The sequence below is a fragment of the Natator depressus genome, chromosome 17 (genome assembly GCF_965152275.1).
Source record: "Natator depressus isolate rNatDep1 chromosome 17, rNatDep2.hap1, whole genome shotgun sequence".
NCBI lineage: Eukaryota > Metazoa > Chordata > Testudines > Cheloniidae > Natator > Natator depressus.
In genome coordinates, this window is record NC_134250.1 from 13,614,764 (window position 1) to 13,636,317 (window position 21,554).

General features: G+C 42.6%; 1 protein-coding gene across 2 annotated transcripts in view; it reads right to left on the bottom strand.

Moving 5' to 3' along the window:
- Positions 1-207: 207 nt before the first annotated feature.
- The window catches only part of GALNT17 (polypeptide N-acetylgalactosaminyltransferase 17), a 276,769-nt gene continuing 255,422 nt past the window's right edge, over positions 208-21,554 (bottom strand). For both annotated transcript variants that reach the window (XM_074974323.1, XM_074974322.1), the window contains 5 exons: positions 17,597-17,782; positions 14,071-14,208; positions 12,290-12,385; positions 2,615-2,782; positions 208-1,958 (listed from right to left, as the gene is read on the bottom strand). In XM_074974323.1, the coding sequence (XP_074830424.1) occupies positions 1,830-1,958; positions 2,615-2,782; positions 12,290-12,385; positions 14,071-14,208; positions 17,597-17,782 (717 nt within the window). In that variant the 3' untranslated portion in view covers positions 208-1,829. The remainder of the gene's footprint in view (positions 1,959-2,614; positions 2,783-12,289; positions 12,386-14,070; positions 14,209-17,596; positions 17,783-21,554) is intronic.

A 21,554-nucleotide genomic window follows, 5' to 3' on the forward strand; every position in this document is an offset into this window, starting at 1 on the left:
CTAAGAGCACACTGGACTGGTCCTGCAATGGGGTAGTCATTTGAAATCAGTGTGAAGGAGCAGCAATCACTTTGGGGGGAAAACTGGAAGGCGTTTTTAGAGGAGAACGCATTCAGGAGGGTGGTGGTAGGATTTGGCTGCCATTTGGCAAAGGCGTGGGAAAAGGAGATCCATTCTGCATGTGGTGGGTTAGTGCAATTGTTAGAAGGTGGAAGGTACAGGAGATAACTACTTTAAACAGCCTTATAGACTGAAGCAGGGTTTTGCTGTTGCTGGAGGAGGCATGCGTGTTAAGTGGAGGGGGAAGCAACAGAAGATCATATTTTTTTTATTTCAGCTGATTTAGTGTAATGAAAGAATTGGCATGAGCTAAGAATATATGAATGGCCACACTGGGTCAGACCAATGCTCCATCTAGTCCAGTACCCTGTCTTCCAACAGTGGCCGGTGCCAGGTGCTTCAGAGGGAATGAACCGAACAGGGCACTTATCAAGTAAGCCATCCCTGTCATTCAGTGCCAGCTTCTTGCAAACAGAATATAGGGGACACTTAGAACACAGGGTTACATCCCTGACCCTTGTGGCTAACAGCCATTGTTGGACCTATCCTCCAGGAACTTCTTTAATTCTTATTTGAACCCACTTATACTTTTGGCCTTCACAACATCCCCCGACAACGAGTTCCACAGGTTGGCTGCATTGTGTGAAGAAGTACTTCCTTATGTTTGTTTTAAACCTGCTGCTTATTAATTTCATTGGGTGACCCCCCTGGTTCTTGTGTTATGAGAAGGGGTCAATAACACTTCCTCACTCACTTTCTCCACGTCCTCCCTTACTCGTCTCTTTCCTAAGCTGAGCAGTCTCTGTCTGTTTAATCTTTCCTCATATGCAAGCTGTTCTATACCCCTTATATTTTGTTGCCTTTCTTGGTACCTTTTCCAATTCTAATGTATCTTTTTTGAGATGTGGGGGCAGAACTGGACACAGTATTCAAGAAGTGGGTGCACCAGGGATTTCTGTATTGGCATTATGATATTTACTGTCTTATTATCTATCCCTTCCTTAATGGTTCCTGACCTCCTGTTAGCTGTTTTGACTGCCCCAGTACACTGAACAGATGTTTTCAGAGAACTATCCATGATGATGCCAAAATCTCTTTCTTGAGTTGTAACAACTACTTGAGACCCCATCATTTTGTATGTATAGTTGGTATCCTGCTGTTGGGAGAGGGAAATCAATGGGCTATTTGGAGATGCCTTTGAGACCTGTCACTTTAAAGCATGCCTGTCCCAGGCTGAAGAAGAAGGTGAATAGGAGAGAGGAGACATTTAAAAACACCTAATGACTTTAACTCAGCTCACTTTAGGCTTCCAAACTTGGCAATCTTTTTCTGTTTTAGACAGACAAATGCTCTTGCTTGACAAGTGGGTTTGTCCAAGGTCTCTTAACTCTGGTCCTAGTATAAACCTTGATGGCCCTTGCTAAGAGCTTCAAGTCATTTGTGAAAGCAGCACTTCCCCGTCAATAAACCATCCATAAGACTGCACAGGCTTCATTCCAGCAGAAATAAGTGATACCTTGAGAGCTCTTGCTAGACGAAACTAACAGTTCTGACCCAATTTCACCCAGTTGGAATCAGCTGTGAGAGACTAATATACAATAAAAAAAACTCCACAAATGCCCACTTCCCCCAAGGTCCTCTCCTGATACCGTGAATAAAGCTCTGTTTTTATATTTATTTCCAAAGCTGCGAAAAGGATCCCTGTCTCACTGGTCCAAGTCACTTGTGTTGTGAGTGAAGCTCTTCAGACTGCTCTGGCCCTTACACCTTTACTTGATGAAGTTTTTAATTGTCCATCTTTGTCCCGTGCAGCTGCGAAGAATTAGATCAATGCCGGACATTCCTTTGCTCTCCACTTCCAAGCAGCGCCCAGTCCCCTTATTCAGGATCGCACCATTCTAAAATCAAAGATATAGGTAAGAACTTTCTGTGTAGCCAACAGGTGACTGCATGCCATCGCTGGGACAGGGACTATGTCTTCCTCTGGGCCTGGTAAGTGCTTAGCACTTGGTGGGCGGGCACTAAGGCAAACTAAGAAATAATGTCCATTAAAATAATCCATGAAATCCTTCAGCCCTCAGTGCATATATCCCTGCCACTTCAGCTAACTGAGAAAATCTGTAATCTGCAAGTAGCAGGGTCTTAACCTCTGCGTGAGGGAGACATGATCACACACATTTAGCCAATATATTACACACTCCCGACATAGACAAAGGCAATTTTCAGTTTCTGAGGTCTGCCTGATCCTATTCTGGGATGCCATTTTGTGACGAATCTATGGTTGCATGGCGTGAATATCGATTTCTGGGCCTTATGCGCCAGCAGTACATGACTTAGGAAAAAGGAGAAACATCCTTAATCTCACCAACGTTAAATTGTTCTTAGGCTGAGCAATTTCTGTGAGAGTAAAAGTAGCAAAGGGGGCATGAAAACATCTCCTCTCGCAGCATGTTGGCTCGTAGCCCCTACCGCTGAAGAAATGCTTCCTCCTTGCTATAAAGAAGAGGCATAGGTAAAGGGAGGAGAAGCAGGCGAAAGCCCCATCCTCACAAACCTGTATGAAATTCCAGCGTTTATGGAGGCTGCTCTTGACCTTTTCACAATCAAGGAGCTGAGGGAGCCGGCTTTTCATGTTATCCACCAGGCAGCGGGTATCTGGCAAGAGAGTTGTGGTCCCAAGGGCCCCTAAGTGAAGGAATCCCTCCTTGGTGTAGCGGGCAAGCTGAGGGGATGGGAAGAAAAAGACTGTTAACGTTTCTCGAATGTGATTAGAGAAGAGATGCAGAGGGGACTGAGCTAGTGAGTACAGGAGATGAGCATGACATGCAAAAGCCTGTACTCAGGAGATTTCTAGCTCAGTTTTGCAGACACATGCAGGTGACCGGGGGCGGGGGGTTGTTTGATACCTAAATACCCTTATGGATCTGAGCTTTAATAACTAATAACCCCCCGGGGTGGGATCCTTTGGCCTTTATTTGGTGTTGATACTATCCTAGTCATGGTGGTTTTAGATTGTAGCCAGTTTGGGTCATGCTGGACCATTCTACTGATTCTGAGATGCTTAGCTGTGGGTTCTTCTTCTGACAACTAAATGCCATTGTCGGTGTGTCCAGAGCAGCCCTCCAGCTATGCTAGGCATAGGTAGAAAATAGCAGCCAATAGGTAAGGCTAGCCAAGTGAAGGATTTGATTTGTGATCACGTCCCTCACGAACTGATCCAATCTTAGATCCCCCATATTGTTCACCATATGTGTGTATAGCTATAGATGATATAAAAGCCTCTTGGTGTGACCATTTCCAACACACTGGAGTATCCGTCAGTATCCTGCTAATGCATAACTGTATATCTCGCTTCCCCCATGCACCCTGAAAATTCTGTCTGTTCTGGAGGAAATGTTGAATGATAGCATCAGAGGAAGGCATCAGAGCTGTCTTGTCCTCAGCCATGGAAAGAGTGAAGTCTTGCTACTGGTCGGAAATTAGCTATAGGAAGACGACTGCCCCCCTCACGTCCCTTCCTGTTGTTTATTGTCCAACGATCTGCATGGTTGTTTAAGAAAAGGCTGATATTTGCAAAGTTTAAAAAAAATATTTCCTTAGACGTATTTAAATTCACAGAGTGAAAAAAGATGAATGACAGCAGCCTGCCTTTTATAATTCAGGGGAAAGATATACACAGCTGCTTATTTAAATTATGAATCAATCTATTATCCAGCAGACAAATGAGAAGTATTCAGCACATTAATTAACTGAATATATCTGTGACCCAGATGCTTAAAGAGAGGCAGTACATCACACTGGGAGTTGTGGTTATCTTTGTTGGAATAATTAAACATCCAAAATCAAGTTAAAAACGATGTAATGGGGTTTGACTTGAACCAATAAAAGCAGATCCCGATGATTAAGGTATTTGTTTCTAATTTCATCTTTACTTCACTATGTTGGATTTAGACATTCAAGCGCATTGCTCTGGGTTGGCATGCATGATTGTGTCTCTAGAGGCTTGTGACTATAACAGCATGCTATTTATCGACAGCTCATCGACTCCTTCAGATCATTTGGCAGCGTTGTGGTGTGTTTGGTGCTGAAGTTCCCAGGTTCGCTCTCCAGCTGGGACAAAGGGGGCTGGATTCTGACTAGAACTGGCTGAGGACAGGAGAAGGCTACGCAACGCCAAGCCGCCACTGCTGTATGATTCCTTAAGAACATTATACTAGTGTCGTAAATCTAAGCAAGACCTAAGCTATAACTCACAACAAAATCCACTGTCCCCCACCATTCTGCCCACCATGCTCTCCTTGCACTGAAGAAAGCTCTGATACAGTAGAACACATGACCCTTTAGCTGTAACATCGTGATCAAACTTCCTCTGACTGTGCATTGACAAGTTCTTTTTCCCTGTGGTTTTGGCCAGAGCCCTCAGTTATGTTAGGGTTGGGTCTGTGGAACAGGAGGGAGTGCCTTCTAGAGATTAATGCAGCACCATATACATCAGGACTGCTGGGGTCTATTCCCCACTCTGCCACTGACTCATTGAATGGGCCCTGGGCAAGACACTTAACCTCTCTGTGCCTCAGTTTATTCATTTGCAAAACAGGTATAATGCTCACCTGCATCACAGAAGCTTAATTACTTCAACTCTGCAAAGTGTGATGAGACTGTCTGGCAAGAGGGCTACCATATGAACAGAGCAGTAGAATTACTCTAAGAGCAAATCAAGTATTGCAGAATGGTGAAATTCTGGATTATCTGTTTTTATTGGCGCTGATGTTTTTATGTTTCAAATCCTCAGCAGTGAAATTCTTGACTGACAGTTTGTGTTTTTAGTAAAGCAACCAAACTGAATTAGTATTTGAACAGTAGCTCACAAATTTTTCAAGAACTAAAAAAATCCATCTGCAAGCGCATGCATGCAGTGCAAGTATTTTTCTTTATGCCGCTTTTAAAACCTTAGTGACCACGTATACAATTATTGTATTAGGCATCTTTCCTTTCATTACGTTTGGCAGCTTCTCTTTAGCCTGTTGGCCTAGTGCCCACAAGGCAATAAAATTTCTGTGCTTAGATGTTATCTCCTTTTGTGGTGGGAAAAGCAACTAGAGCAAAAATCAGATCAGGTCCTGAAGGCAAGGGGCAATGGGAAAATGAAATAATCTGACGAACAAACATGGATCTTATGAGAAATCGATCACAGTGGATATATTACATGTGCAACCTATTTGGTATAATAGCCAGATAAATAAAGCCCAGATTGTATTTCTGGATTGACTTCAGCATATTGCATACTATTTGATCTACCTCACTGTCAACCAAAACAGAACTTGCAATTGCTTTACTCTTCAGTCTTTTTCATCAGCTCAAAGCGGAGGACAGTTATTCCTGGAAAGTATCACTGCTGGAAAAGGCTGTTTCGGAGACTTAACGTTGTGCACGTGCACTGATGAGTTAAATAAGTTTAAGGATGTGATTTTCAAATAAGCTTAAGTGATTGAGGAGTACAAATCCCCTTGTGTTCTGAATGAAGGATGCACGAAAGGTGTGATGTTTTGGTTCTAAAGTTAGGGCCACCATTGTTGAAGTTGCAGTTTTGGTGCCCTCAGCTGAAGTAACATACTCTGCCTTCAGCGTAGAGGTGTGGGTAGGGGGGAAGGAGACAAGTGTATATGGGCAAATTGGGGGGAGGGGATGCAGGACCTAAAATCTATTTTATAACTAACTACATGGCAAGTTGGCAGCAGGGTCCTTTTGCTTGCAACAGGGGTTGGACACCCTCCGCCTTCCTCCAATCCCCACAGCAAGGTGCGGGGGGCCTGACTCCTGTAGTCCCAAAGCCAGCCGTGGCTCCAAGACCCCTGGAGGCATTGTGGGGGGCTGGCACCACCAGGGCTCCCTTGTCCCAGCCCTCTGCTCTTCCCAGGCCCCATTCACCTGCAGAAGTGGAAGATGAAGGCCCTGTGGTCATGCAGGAGCTGGTGTTGCTTGGGGGGCCTGGCCCACACCAGCTGGCAGAGAGGAACCATTCAAGGCCAGGGCCACCTGCAGGTGGCAGCAGAGCTTGCCCCTGAGCCAGGGCAGCAAGTCCCCCAGGGAACCTGGCTGCAACTTGCATGCAGAGCCTAGGCCTGACTCTCACAGGGAGCCTGGCCCCATTCTCCATCTCATCTGCCTCCACCACCGCCCCTCCTCCTCCTCCTCTCCCCCCCCCCGCCCCGACTATATGCACCAGCCCACATTTCAACAAGTGAGGTTGCATAGAAGTCATGGGGAGTGTGGGAAGTCACACTTTCCACAGATCAAAATGGCAGGGTGTGAGATGTTACTTCTAACGGCTGTACTCTACACTGCTAACTTCTACAGGCCACGTTGTTCATATTCTTGAATGGGTCCCCCACTGGCAAGGACTGACCATGTTGCAGAGGAGTATGGACATCTCTAGGGATTGGGGAAAAGGAGAGGAAGCAAAGCCATAGGAATTACCATATAGACCTCTATGAGTAGGTCTACACTGCATTACAGACCTGAGTGAGACCCAGGCTTGTGGACTTGGTGTTTCTAAGCTAGTGCTCGAGCATCTATACAGCACTGAAAGCCTGGGTTTCAAATTGCTGAACCCGAATCTCTCAGTCATGTTCATGTGTCCCTTCTGACTTGAGTCCATGGCTTGACCTGCGTTCACATTGTAAAACAGAGCTTGGACCGGCGTCTCAGTGGGATTTTGGGGGCGCTGATCAACCCCCTCAGCAGGGTCTGAGAACCTAGGACTTGAGTGTACGCTGACCTGAGTGAGACTGATCATGTGGACAGAAGGGGGGCTTGAACTCAGACCTGAGCCTGCACTTAGCCTGCACTACCCTATCAGGCCACTAGGATGTGAGGAGTTCTAGAAAGGGGGAGAGAGAGAAAAACAGGGGAAAAGGGAAGGAATCCAAGAGGAACCCTTAAAAAAAACGGTCTAGTGACCAAACCGTTAAAGGAAATTAATATGGAGTGACACTGCCTCAGGCTCACTGCTGACTTTGGGTAAGGTTGAACATGTACCTCTCAGCAAATGCTCACCAATGTAAGGGTTGCACAACCTAACCCTCAGATTAATAAGTGAGGATGTGCTAAGGGCCTGGCCCTAGAACCTCCAAGTATCACTATTCTAAAATCTCTTTCCAATCCAGAAGGGGATGGTGTAACCATGCCTCTGTTCAAAGGAGGTGGCAGCTGCCTGTGTTTTTAAGAGAGAAGGAGGGGTAAAGTAAAGATTACATAATTTAGCTAACCTGTAGCTTCTGCAAATTTAAACACAGTTGGGTAAGCCTCACACTCTACAAATGCACTGTTGCATCATTCAGTTTGATCTCCTCATTTGTAAACCTGACATTAACAATATACACTCTGATTACTATTTCTGGCTGATTGCTCCTCAGTGATGGAAGAAACTTAATTAGACTTCTTCGGACCTGGGAAATAAGTCGTGATGATGTTCCTTGACTATCAAAAAATAATATAGAGTTGTTTAGCTTTTTCTGCAGAGGCCAGCTTCTCAACTAGCCACAATACATAAGAGTACAGTATTTTCTTTTTTAAACAACTCAATCTAAATGCTACTTGTCCCCCAATGATACACCATTCTTCTGGATTATTTCAGTATTAGTGGCTTTGTCCCAGGGTCCTGCTGCTTAACAAATTTGTTTGAGGAAAACATTTTATCCTATAATTAAAAGGGAAGGAAGGCACTGCTGGATGGACTTATCTTGTTTTATAGTGCCTTCTATTATGCCAGTATATCACCACAGTTCTGTCACTCCAATGACATTACTGTAATACACCATCAAAAATACTTTGCAGTAATGATATATCACTTAAAAGATGCAGCTAACAGAAAGTGAGTCCAAGAACAGATTCAATTTAATTACAGGATAAAGGGATTCTTCATCATTCACTCTTGGTGATGAATTAACCTAGAAATGAATGAACGCCTTATATGAAAGAAGAGAGGAAGGAACGCTAAAGGGAAGATAAACAGAGGAAACAAACAACAAAAAGGGAGACAAATGCGGCCATAGAGATACTTTGAGCAAAAGCAAAAAAATCTTATCGGCAATACAAGCTGCACTATGCGTCTGACCGCAAGGCTCTGAAGCCAGATTGCATTTTACCAGAACACCAAAATCACTGACCAGACAAATCTATCTAATGCTTTGGCTTGTAAATGTTTGTTTTATGTGCCCAAATGCCATTCTCTTTTTTTGAGCAGTTGGGCATACCATTAGATGCCCACATTAATTGGGGATCATTGTTTCTTTCATGGTTTGGAGAGGAAAGGAACAACGTGGATCAGAAAGAAAAATCTGCTTTGAGCTGGTTTCCTTGAGCCTGCCAGTCAAACAAAACAGTAATGCAACATTTTAATGCAGATCACCACATAGGAAAAGAAAACATCATTAAGCTTAATAAAAAAAAAAAACACCCACTGGAAGGAAGAAATAACCTGCTTTTAGTCATTCATCTCAAAGTCCAAGGTTAGCAGGCAGTATCAGTTTAGTTTCTCATAGTCAAACTTAAAGGCATAAGCTTCCGTCTACAAAGTGCAATATGCAGTTTGTGCATAATTTGTTATTAAATGGCACATTCACAACAGTGGCTAAGTTATACTTAGTAAAGAGAGCTACATCATTGGGTGATCTAGTTTATCCTTCCCTTTGTACAAAGAATAGGATATCCATCTTCGCCTTAAGGCTTAACTGTGAATTGATCCCATGCTAGGTACAGGTGGCCCTACAAAAGTTTTCAGTTCAGCTTCAGTGCGAGCTAGTATCCCATCACGGAGATGTTGATCGGAACTATTCTACCCTGGTGAATCTTCAAAGGTCAGGCTGGAAATATTTTGAGGATGGCTCTCTTAGGGCATTTCTGGCACACGGGCAAATGTTCCAGCTGAAAGCCAGAAGGGAAGACTACTTGTATCCGAACACATCAGAGCCCCTGAGATTAACCAGGGCCTTTACAGCAAGGGAGGCTTCTATTGATTCATTTTCTTGTGTATTTATATGGCCCCTTTCATCATACTGTCCAATCGCTGCATAACCTTGAATATATTTATCTTCCCAAGACCCCTTTGAGGTAGCTCAGTGCTGCTATCCCAATTTTACAGATGGGGAGCTGAGGCAGAGAGAGACTAAGTGATTTGCCCAAGGTCACATCTGAAATCTGTCCTGGAGCTGGGACTTGAACTCAAGTTCCCCCAAGTCCTAGGTTAGTGCCCTAACTCGAGTACCATCTCTATGGGAATAGTGTTGGTGAACCATGTGCCCTGAAAGGTGAGCTGAGCAGCCGAGCCCATTGCTGGTCACGCCACGAGGGCCAATATCAGGCCCATTCTTTGGGCAAGTTACCAGTCACTGGATCAAGTCTACCTGACACCAGGGCCTTTCTGTAAACTCGAATGCTACCATAATCATCTCCCCTTTCATAAAATGGGAACAACAATACTTCCTTTGTAAAGAGCTTTATGATGGACAGATGGGGAAAATACTATAAAAGAGCTTGATTATTATATGCAACTGCTACCACAAGCAAGAGGAAGAGAGACCATTTTCAAACATGAGTTTGACAAACATCTCTGGTAGTCTATCCTACCACTGCTAAAGCTACAATATGGAGCCAGAGCATGGCTGGAATCAGTTAAATGGGCTGGAACAGCCTTTTGCTCAGCCAGAAAACTACTGCTTTAGCTGCAAATCTTTTCAGTGAATTAATTACCTCAAACAAGTTTAGGAACCTTTTGGTCTTGCAGGAGACCTTTTTCCCCCCTCGCACTCCTTTCTGGTGTATGTGAGAAATTGATTTCCTTAGGCAAGCTTCTTATTATGCAAATATCTGGTGAGCACTTACTGTGATGGTCTTTATTGTGTTATATTTCAGAGTTTTGATCTTAATGAATGCAATTGCAGCCCTGAGCGCTCTCAGGTAACACTGATGGAAGAAACAGCAGAATAAACCTTAGAGCCTCCCTTTCTCACAACTTCTAATGAGAACCTCATTGACCAGAGAATAGAGATGCTGGCTTACAGAACAACTGGGACCAGGAATTAAGACTTCACCCTGAGTCCTTGTGGGATGCTTATGCACTTTTCTTTTGAGATGAAGAAGGCTTGATAGGGAACTTACTTTGTAGGTAGAGTGAACTTGTCAAACAGTGGCAGTTTATAAAGGCACCTTGGATCTCAGATTCTATTCTGCATAGTTTTTTATACCCCCTTATTCCTGTCATATTGGAATGCTTTTCTGTGATGCATTAATCAAGGTGTCATGTGTGGCTAATTTTGTTGCTCATCCTCTGCCCAGGGCAAGAACTGTGTGGCAGTGTAGTGCTTTGCTTGGGTAGAGTTGTTTTTAAATCTACCATTAGAAGACATGGTCATGTATAGGGTGATATACATGATACTGTCCATCTGGAAGACAGAGGGAATCAAAAAACTAAAACCAACATAGTAGAGCAAGGGAAATAATATACAACACATGCAATAAAGTTCCCAGAGCCTCTGGAATGATAGTCAGTCCTTCCTCTCCAAAAAACCCCACTCAAAGGCAAATGACTTGCCTTCTAATAAATAAAACTCTACCTGGATGTTAAATATGCCTCAATAGAGTGGATCTTGGCACACTTATGGTCCAGGAAAAGTTTTTCTAGCAAAAGGCAAATGATGTAATTCCTTCAGTTCAGATGTTGAGCCAGAGGAGGTAGGGTGAGTAATGCCTGACCTGATTGTTCAGTGCTATGCACAAATTTTTAGTAAGGTAAAAAGGGGAGCAACAGAAGAAAAGAGAATTATGACAGATGAGATGCCGGCAGGTTTGCCTTCCCAATTCTAGCTGTAGCCAGTATCTACTGGTGCATTCATTCTCTGAGCACATTGACTGTGGAACATGTGATCTGTATCCTTTCCACCTCACCTCTCACTTGATTATGCTCATATAACGATGCGTAAATCTCAAGCACTTCCGGAGGCTGAAGTTTGATACACACCCAAAAACTTGGATCTTTAGCTAAATTATCTGAAAAACCTCTTGGGTGTATATATCGAGATTGGGCTGCAGATCCCATGAGAATAAGCTCCAATAGTCCCTGGGTTTGGTCAGGCAGGAATTTCATGATTTCTGGTTTCTCCTGCTTTTGGTCAAGCAGGAAAAAAATGAAACAAGTGGCCTATTGTATTATGGCTCTTACTTCCAGAAGTATCATGAACTTGCTTAGGACTCTTCATTCATATCCCACCTCAAAATGCCCTTCTTCCATGGAGATGAAGGAAGGTGATGACTACCTGGCACATGTGACCAGGACTGCGATCCCCGGTTAAGAGGAAGCACAAAAGTAGACACACAGGTCAGAATGAGAGAAGGATGCAAAGTGACAAAGGAGCCTTGGCAAGTTATTCTTGGAGGCTTGCAGATCTTGGAAGCACAGCATAATCCCCCAGTTTTAAGGATGGATGCAATGGCACTGTTTGTGCAGTACCTGTTCTATGGCAAAACATAGGATTTCCAACTCCAAGGCTGTCCAGCCAGGACTATTCAAGTGTAGTGAATTTACTAGGTTTCTTTTTAAAGTATCGAAGGATAAAATTATATCACAGCCTAAGATAAGCCATCATATCACAAACGCACACCATGACAACAACAAAAGTTAGGGAACTGATCTTTAGCCCAGAAGGTGATTTGAATTAAGACAATGGTCCAAAGAGTCTTTTGGTTGGCCCATACTTTCTTGGGCAAGTAAGAGGTGTCCTACAAGCATGAGGCTAAGGTCTAGTAAGGCTTCACCTTAAGTCCTTACCTAGTTGAAAAAAAAAAAAACATTCTAGTTATGCCATCAGAAAAAAAATCCCACCACCATTTGCTTTGTTTTTCCAGGGGTCTCTTCGTCTTGCTGGCATATGAACAAAAAAATAAAATGCCTTAAAATGTGTTGCTTGAGGCATGTTCGATTTTGCCGATTGGCTATTTGCTTTGCCTAGCTCTCTCAAGATTACGGTAATTTAATTTGGAAAACTGCTCTAAGTAAATGGAAAAAAACACATACCCCCCCCCCGCCCTCTTCATTCTTAACAGGAAGACCAGCCTTGTCATTTGAAAGTCTAAACGGACCAGACCCCACCTCACGTCTTTATTATGCTTTGCAGCAATCTCGGCCGATTCTCTGTTACTTGTGCAGACTGTACAACAGAAAATAAATCCTAACCTGAGGTCCCCAGCCGTGGCACGGATACAGTATTGCTGTGTGGTTCTCCTGCGGACCCTGGTCAAGGCATACCTCTTTCGCTTTGTTGTTACGAAGCTGTAGAAACAAACATTGCATATTTACGTATCCGTCCCTTACAGGAGGGAAGACTGGAACTCATGATCACAGTGAAGTCCCTGGCCTTTAGTGTTATGGAAAAGAAGATGCTTTACACATCGTTGGCGATAGGTTTGTGTGCTGCATACACGATAGTTTTAATAATAACTTGCATTTATACAATAGCCACCACTAAAAACTATTGTTTACTGACAGTTGCAATGATTTCAGTTGCCTCTGTATTTAGGATATTAGACATGTGTGGTGATATGTTTTCAAGTCTTCCACGGTATGGTGTGGGGGTCTGGGTAGCACTCTTTATTCCTTATGCTGAAGTTCTCTAGAAGCCCTGAAATAAAATTCAGAGTGTCTTATGTGGGTGCAATGATGGAGTGTGGGGGAAAAAGGACACCAGGAACCCTTTTCATGCTACCATGAGAGAGCAGGATGGGACCCAGGCCTAGCGATTAGGCAAAAGTCCCAACTCCTTTGCCCAGGGGCCCAGAGGATGCAGTCAGCCATCTTGGATACATGGTCAGAGCTCTCCGCTCTTGTGCCCATGTTGCAGCTGGCAGCAAGCACTGGCAACACCCCTTTTCGGAAGAGTAATAGAGGGCATAGGGGTCAATGCAGGGCTTCTTGTGGGCAAGACTGCAGAGTGTTTATAGCTTTTAAATCATCCAGATCATAATGCTCACCTAAGCTGTGGCTGTGAGTGAAACTGGTGCAGTCTTGCCATTAGTCAGGCATTTTTAAGGAACTTAGGAGAAGGGTGGTAACGGAGAGGTGAGAAATTATGTACACATATGCTACTGGCCTGAGGGGGTGGGGGGAGGAAGAAGAGAAATTGAGGAAACTGAAAAGAGCTTTTAAGGTCAAGGAGAAGCTTGCACATACTAATACAGACATCGTGTTAAATTTATAGTGTAAACTGAATAAAGTGTTGAGACATGAGTCAAGCAATGAGATTTGCTCATGTAGTCATTTGGTTCTCCAGAATCTCCCCATATAGACCAAGTGAAGTTATATCACACATTAAAAATTCTTGTCTCTATTTTCAGCTTAAAAGACATAACATTGGAGCGGGACATGTTCTTGGGATTCATGACCAGCTGGGATCCCTGGGCAGTTTTGGCAACTCTGCCCAGGCAGTCACGTATTCCATGGGAAACGTATTGCAATTTAATTACTGTGAATAGCTGTTTTTATAATTCTCATGTGATCCCAATGCCAGTCAATACTGAATTCCATCTCTTTACATGGCACAAAGGTATGGCTTTGGGGCAAAGGATTACACCCTATAGAGCACATATGTCCAGGCCCCTGCAAACTGGCAAAAGTTAGGTCAAGTGTAAGTTAAGAAATTACTACAATAGGACAGCACATTCCAAAAAATATTTTTACACACACACACACACGCGCTTATCCAATGGAGTTAGACGGGACCATGCACAATACTGTGGTAACTATTTACATTTTAGAATATATATGGGACCCCAAAATTGGGAATGAACCTAAAGCTCAAAACATTACAGGGAACGGTGAACAGATTCTAAAATGCAGCTCTTTAAGTTCATCTTGAAAGAGGTTTCTGATTAGATACACATTGGCATGCTCATGTGTCATATCTTTATACAGTACGATACTTATCAGTGTGCGTTAAGAACATGCTTAGTCTTAATTACCTCCCCATAGGCAATAGTATTATTGTATCTCCTCATTTCTGGGTAAACGTGGTCCAGGTACCACTGGAAATTCTTACACTTTAAGCTTTTTCTTAATGCTTTTCTCTCCGAGACATCCCCAATGTCAATGCCTGGATTCTGAAAAAGACAGACACACGTGGCACCTTAGGTAAGAGTTTATTCTTGCCATGTTATTTAAGGGATTGGATTTCCTTGAGTTTTGATATGGTTGCTGAACAGCTTGAAGATTTCCAAGCGCCGCTCTACATACAGGTGAACTATGCTATTTTCAATCCCCCACCCCACCCATTTCTAAAAAACTCTTGTCCAAGCAGGTTAATAGAAAGGCAAGTATCTCATAGCCACAAACAGGAAGAAATATACATTTTAAAAAACATGTTTAAAATCATTCTTTCAATTGTCAACACCTCAGTACTCGACAGATTGAGGCGAAGTGGGCAGGAATTCAGAGAAGACAAATAAGATTTAGGAAGCTGGAAGAACTGATTTTGAGGAAAGATTAAGAGACTATTAAAGTCAGTGGGCTTTGGATCAGTGCCCAAAGTGTTCAGAAGAACTTAGTTCCCATTTAGGCACCCAAGTAAGAGTCCGTCTTTCCAAAAGAGCTGAGTGACCAACGTGCTGATAATCTGGCCATAGGTTATTAGAGTGGGAGGGACTGAGTGTTGAGCTCTCGTGAAAATCAGGCCCCAGTTGTGAGGGCTGTACGCTTAAAAAGCTGTCCCTCCTAAAAGAATGAAATTTGTGAAACTTTGCTAACAGATGGCTGAAGAGCGAGCATGTTTAGGAAGGTGTAAAAGACAGACTCAGGGCATCATGGGGGGGGAAAATAACCAAGAGTAATAGAATAAAATTACGGAGACAATTAAGTTTAGGTTAAACCTCAGGAAAACCTCCTGACAATTTCAACTATTATACTTGAAATAGTCTCCCAAGGGAAACAGTAGAAGCCCCATTACTTGTGTTGATTTGAAAATGAATAAAGCTATTGTATATGTCCCAATGTGAACAATCCTACAGTGGCCAGGAAAAATGACTCAGATTATTCCCATCTTTAACTTCTTTAAGTAATTTCAAGAACTAGAGTAATAGTTTGGTCTGAGAAATTAGAGGCATGATACAACCATCCTTATTCCTTTAAACAGGAGTCTTTTATACTTTTGTATTTTCAAAGTTCATTAGATTCAGTCAGGAAAGCAATTTTCTAGGACAACACTTGTAATGATCTTCTAAGGAATTGTTCACTCTGCTTTTCAGAAGAGAGCATTTTAAAATGGTACCAATAAGTAAAACTAAATAGGATTCAATTTAGTATAAAATCTGGATGAAGTGAGCTGGGATGATGTGCTAAGCAGGCCCATAAACCAGTCAGACTGAAATATTCAGAGCATGGCGTTTTACACGGAGCAAACATGTTCCACATTTTATATAAAAACAAAAAGAAGGGGTCAATACATGTTTGCACTGAGGAAGTTTTGTAATGGTTATGAACAAGTTACTTTAATAATGCCCATAGAAAATTCCTGAACCATTTGAAAAAGACTCAGCTGCTCTTTTAAGACCATTTCTAGTGAGATTCCCTCTGCTCCTTAAGCATAGAACCCTACTGCCCTCAAAACTTGGGATCTACTCTCCCTGGTGTGCTCCAAAAACCAAAACCACTCAACCCAAATGCAAGCCCCCCAAAGAAACTTTTATTCACTTGCCTCTTACACAGAAAGGTCTAAGGCTTGGGTCTGAGCCCACTCAACTTGCTTAGAACCCTGTCCCAAGTTAGACAGGAATGACTGCAGATACAGCCAAAGAAAAGCCAGAAAGCAGTCAGACTCCCGATATCTTTCCTTCTTCATCACAGGCACTTGGAGTACTCAACACTCAGATCATATAAGCCCCAGCTCATCTGTTTCACAACAGCATTTTAATTAGGGACCATCTGCAGTCCCCAGCACATCAAATCAGGAAACCCTTTCAGAAAAGGTTAGTACCTAATCAACTGCACCGAGGAAATACTCTTTGTTCTCTGACAAAGAACAAAGGCTATGTTACTGCGTGTCCAAATGCCAGTAAATCTCCTCAGACTTAACCTTTCTTCAGACTACAGTGGCAGCACGCTCATCCCTCAAGGATGGTGTTTTCTTACAGGCACACTGTACTGTTACAGGACCAAAGGCTGCTGTACCAAATGGAATTCTTTATTTGGATGTGCCCTATAAAGCCCAAGCATATATTTGGCAATCCCTCTGCAGGTAGACGCTCCTGTTGAAGTCAAAAGGAGTTTTGCCTGGATATGGATAGCCAGAGTGGCTCCTTGAAACTAAACTTTAATAAGGGCATAGGTAAACAACTCTGTTCACTGGTGAAAAGGCCACTCAAGTCAATAGTCTTCCCATGTATTTCTATGGGAGTTGGATCAGGCCCTATCTAACATTCACCCACAACTGCTACTGGAGACATGAAGTACTACAAGCTGAGGCCCCAATCCTGTAAACTGGCCCACAGAGGCAGACCCTTATGCCTGTGCAAAGTCCTGCTGAAGTTAATGGGGTTCTGCACAGAAGCAGAGGTTGACCCACACAGATCAGATTGCAGGAATGTAGCCTTTGTGAGTAACAAAACTGCTGCAAAGCAGAGTTTGAGGAAGCTCCTGGCTTCTGCAGGGAAGCCACAGGAAGTTGTCACAAGAAAGAAGTTTTTGCTAAAACTCAGTGTTCAAGCATTTATGCGAAATAAACATAGCCATCAAGGATATCACAATGTATTGTACTATTTAGAGCAGCTACACAAACACTAATCTGTTGGAATTGGAGCCCATTTCATGAATAGCTGTTCCATTGTCTTGGATGTTTGTGTATCTAAGGCATCTGTAAACATGGTTTCTAAATGCTATTTGTCTCTAAACTGTAAGGTCTTCAGGGCAGAGACCCTGCTTAGCCTATGTTTGTGAAGCACTGTGTTCAAGGCTGGGAACTTGGAATAGAAATGGTTTTTCCAACAATTTTTGTAGAATACATTCTCAACAGAATGAGCTTGGGCTACAAGTTGGAGAATTTACAATGGTGTTATTATGGAAGTGATGGTTTCTTGTTACTATGGGTCTGTGGAGCAAGGCATGCAATGTACATTCACCACATGAAACAGTGTGTTAAAAAGACATTTACTGACTGTGCAGAAAGATTTGATCATTTGCTGTCTTTAACCCCACAGAAAGACTAAATTTACTGGGTAACGTCAGTGATATGAATACACAGTAAATATGAATTGAAGCGTGAGGCAAAAAAATTGCGTGTTTAATCTTCAGAAACAACAAGCCAGACCCTCAGCTGGTGTTAATCGGCATAGCTCCACGGACTCCTATGTCCTCCAGTAATACCCTCCAGCGAAGTCAACGGAGCTATGTTTATTTACACCATCAGTGTCCTGATGCAAAAAGACAGCTCTGTACTGTTTATGTAAGATCTTAAAAAGATAAGAGGTAAGACTACATGAATCGAGGGACAGGCTGCACCTCCAGTGGCAAGTTCCACGCAATGTAAACGTGAGACTTGTAATCGTCCATCCACACTTCGGCCACTCGCAAAGCGTTCCGCTTGGTGTAGAAACCAATGTTATTGTTGTAGGGCTTCTTCTTGCGTTCAATGTGAGCGACTCTGGAGCACGGCAGGACTTCCATGCTGCCACCACACAGCCACACCTGAAACAGACCAGAATAAGACACGCAACACATTGGTTTAAGGACCGAGTTTTCAGATCAGAATCCAGCACGTTAGTCTCTGCTGCTCTCAGAGTTCAATCATCCAAAAATGGAAGAGAAGGAGAAAGAAGGGCTGTTTCTCTCCCCCTCCACTCCCCCACCCCATGAACTACCACAGTCTGTTGACCAGTGTGGATGGCAGCGTCGTCTAATAAACTGAAAAGGCTCTGTAATACCTTGGAGCCCAATCCTTGCAAATACTGTCAGCGTAGTGCTCACCACTGTAAATCCTAATTAAACTACTCATCGTAGCAAGCACTCTGCAGGGAGAAATCTGGGCCCTATTTAAAATCAATGGCAAAACTCCCAATGGACTTCAGTGGGGCCAAGATTTTGCACTACATTTGGTAAGTGCCTGCAGGATTGGGCCCTTAGTTTACATGGCTGTTACTCTTGACCAATAGAGTGTACACACCACTTTTTATTCAAGTCATAGTGGTGTGTGATGTATCAGCATTATTGATGCTGTCAACGGCACCAGAGTTCTGGAAAGGCCCCAATCCAAGCTCACTGACTTCAACTGGAGACTTTCCATTGGTTTGGATCAGGCCTTGAATTCAATTCTTAGCCATGTCCAAACCTGGGAATCTGTTGGGAAGGAAGCAAAGCCCTAAGCCTTTTCCACAGCTGTAAGTGCCTAGGGCTTTCTGGGTGACCAATGGAATATCGGCAATGTTTGAATCTACAAGAAAGGTAACTCAGTGAAACAGATTGTAGGGAGAGATTTCTCTAGGAAACATTTGCTCATGCTTCCCCCGCCCTGCCTAGGGTGACCAGATGTCCCAATTTTATAGGGACAGTCCTGATTTTTGGGTCTTTTTTTTTTTTTTTTTTTTTTAAATATAGGCTCCTATTACTCCCCACCCCTGTCCCAGTTTTTCCACACTTCCTGTCTGGTCACCCTACCCCCACCTAATGGTTTAAAGTTCTTTAAATCACAGTTTATATTTTATTACAATAACTTCAAGTCTTTTCTCCCACACAGAAATGGACTGAGGCATACAACAAACAATATATTCTTCCCAGAAACCTTTATGTAAAGTCTTAGCATACCTGTACTCTACAATCCCTGCTTTTTCCCCCATTGTTTTTCTCCATCTTAAATTGATAACGGATCATACCCAGGGCTCTAGGCACTGGACAGTTATGGCACAAACACATGCCAGGGATGCCTAATGATCATGGTTGGGCCTATTTTGTGGTGTTATTCATTAATGTTTTGCATAATTATTACAGCACCCACAGTTTGATATTATTTCCACACCCACCACTTTTTATTCCATCTGTGTTCTCCAATTTACATTGGCCTCTTTCTGTATGGCTCTAGATAGTGCTGGGATACCAGATGTGCCATGCCAGCCCTGCTGGGTCAGATTCTGATCTCCATTACCCTGCAGTAAAAATCGAGATTAATTGCATTGGCCCGAAAGGCACACAATTCTAGGAGACACACAAAAAGAGCACATATGTGTATCCATTCAGAACTCTATGGCTACACAGAGGTGGCCCTTAAGAGCTCACCACTTGTATCTAGGAGATACTACGGTAAGCTGCTCTAGGAGTTATTCCCTTGCACTTTCCTATGTTAATAATGCCCAAACTGAAAATAAATATTTAGTTATCCAAGGCAATTAGCCAGTTTTTAAGAACCTCTGCTGTTTATTCAAATGGATAGGTTCAAAAGCCTGTTTACATGCACAAATGCAGAAGTACAGTGAGCAAGTGCGCATCTTCCAGGAACACCCTGTAGCTAGTGCTGTACCTTCCTTGCTCTCAGCAGCACATACACCCTGTGTATTATTTGTATTCCAGTAGTTCCCAGGAGCCCAATTCACGTATTAGGGTCCCACTGTGCTAGGTGCTGCACAAAACAAAACAACCCCCCAACACACCCCAAATATACCCTGATCCTGAGGTTTGCCCTTGACTTCAAACACCACCAAAACAAAGACAGAATTCAGAATTGTGTCACTTTTCATGCATCTGAGCATCCCTGCGAGCATATTTTATTTCAGAACCACCACATTTCAGTGTTTCCAAAAGGAAATATTATGGGATTTCAGTTTCAAGACAAATTCAGATTTTGGCTTTTCATCCTGATTGAGGACAGAGAATAATTCTGACAACATGAAAGTGTTCACAGAACTAAAATTCTTTCCCCCAAAACACTACTACTTAGTAGGCTTGGGATGCAACTATTATGGTCTTGTGTTTTACTCACAATCACAAAGTTTTCATAGGGGACAAAAAGTTTATGTTTCAGGAATAAATGTACAAAAAAAATGCACAAACATATGGTAGTAAACTAAGGGATAATGTCTCAGGTATCATTTGAAGGGCACTGATGTGTGTATGTATACACACAAGTCTGTTGCAGTAAGATCAATAAGGGTTTAATTTTAAAAAGGAATTATAATATGGATGACCATGCTCTATGCACAAATAGATCAAGCTGTCATAATAAAATAAATAAAAATTGACACATCTCTACCAGATATTTCCTACCTGATGAGAACGGTAGCAGAGAGAAATAATTCCAATGTGATTTAAAACCAAAATTTGTTTAACTACTTGTATTTTTATAGAACTTTTCATCCTAGAAACACTCGTATCTAAGTCTTACCAAACTCCTGTGAAGTAGGCAAATATTATTAGTCTTCCCATCTGAACAATGAGGACAAGGCACAGAGCAGCTGTCACTTGTACTTGCTCACACAAAGCCAGATTAGGTTTCCCTTACTGACACTGGTGGGTAGTGAAGTGGCTGCACTGAAGTGGCCCAGAGGGACTATGCAGGGAATAGAATCCAAGTGTCTTGCCTTCCCTTCTTGTACACTAAGCATTAGATATACTTCTTTCAGTAAGTTCAAATTGATCTATTTCATGCATATCTATACCCTGTTTACAAAGGACTAACAGTAACTTACTTTGAACATGGAGTTTCCATATAGGTGTTACTGGAGCAAAGAGAACAATATCTGGACATCTTCCTACTGAGAAGTACAGGACTAACCTTCCAATTAAGCCATCTTCCCAATGATCCCAAGAGCCACTTAATGTGGGTCTTAAAGTGACGCAAGTGCTTGAAATGCCAATAAGCCTTTAACACACATTAGTACTTAAAGCTACCTGTATGTTGCCGTGTCTTAACCTGCCTTAAGTCTTTAGACATCTTTGCACATGTAATTGAGAAGTTCATTGGAAAGGGCTGTGTTTCATTTACTCTTCACTTATATCCCTGTTCAGTGTGTCTCAGTTAAGCTTTCAAATAAATGGGGATGGTCCCCAGGGAACCAGTTTAAGTGGATTTCCCAGTTAAGTGTATAGAAATCTAGATCATAGCAAAAAACCCTGTGCCACCATGAGGCATTGTTTGCTACAATAACTCATTAACTAGTTAATGTGTCCCACACAGTTACGTTGACTGTATGGAAGATTTTTCCATTACTCACAGCTAATGTTTGATCCACTGAAAGGGAGAACATAAACCAAATCACAACACTTAGATCAATGAGGGGAAAAAATCCACTTTTAAATTAAGCCATGTTTGGCCATTTAACTTGGCAGTGTCCTTTATACATATAGTTACAAAAGGAGCAAATTGTGTGTTAAAAATATGCATGCTTAGGATAGAATGCATGTTTCAAAAGTTTACTATGGTATATTTCCTGGAGGGAAAAAGAATCATGAAAGTCATTATTTTTCAGCATAA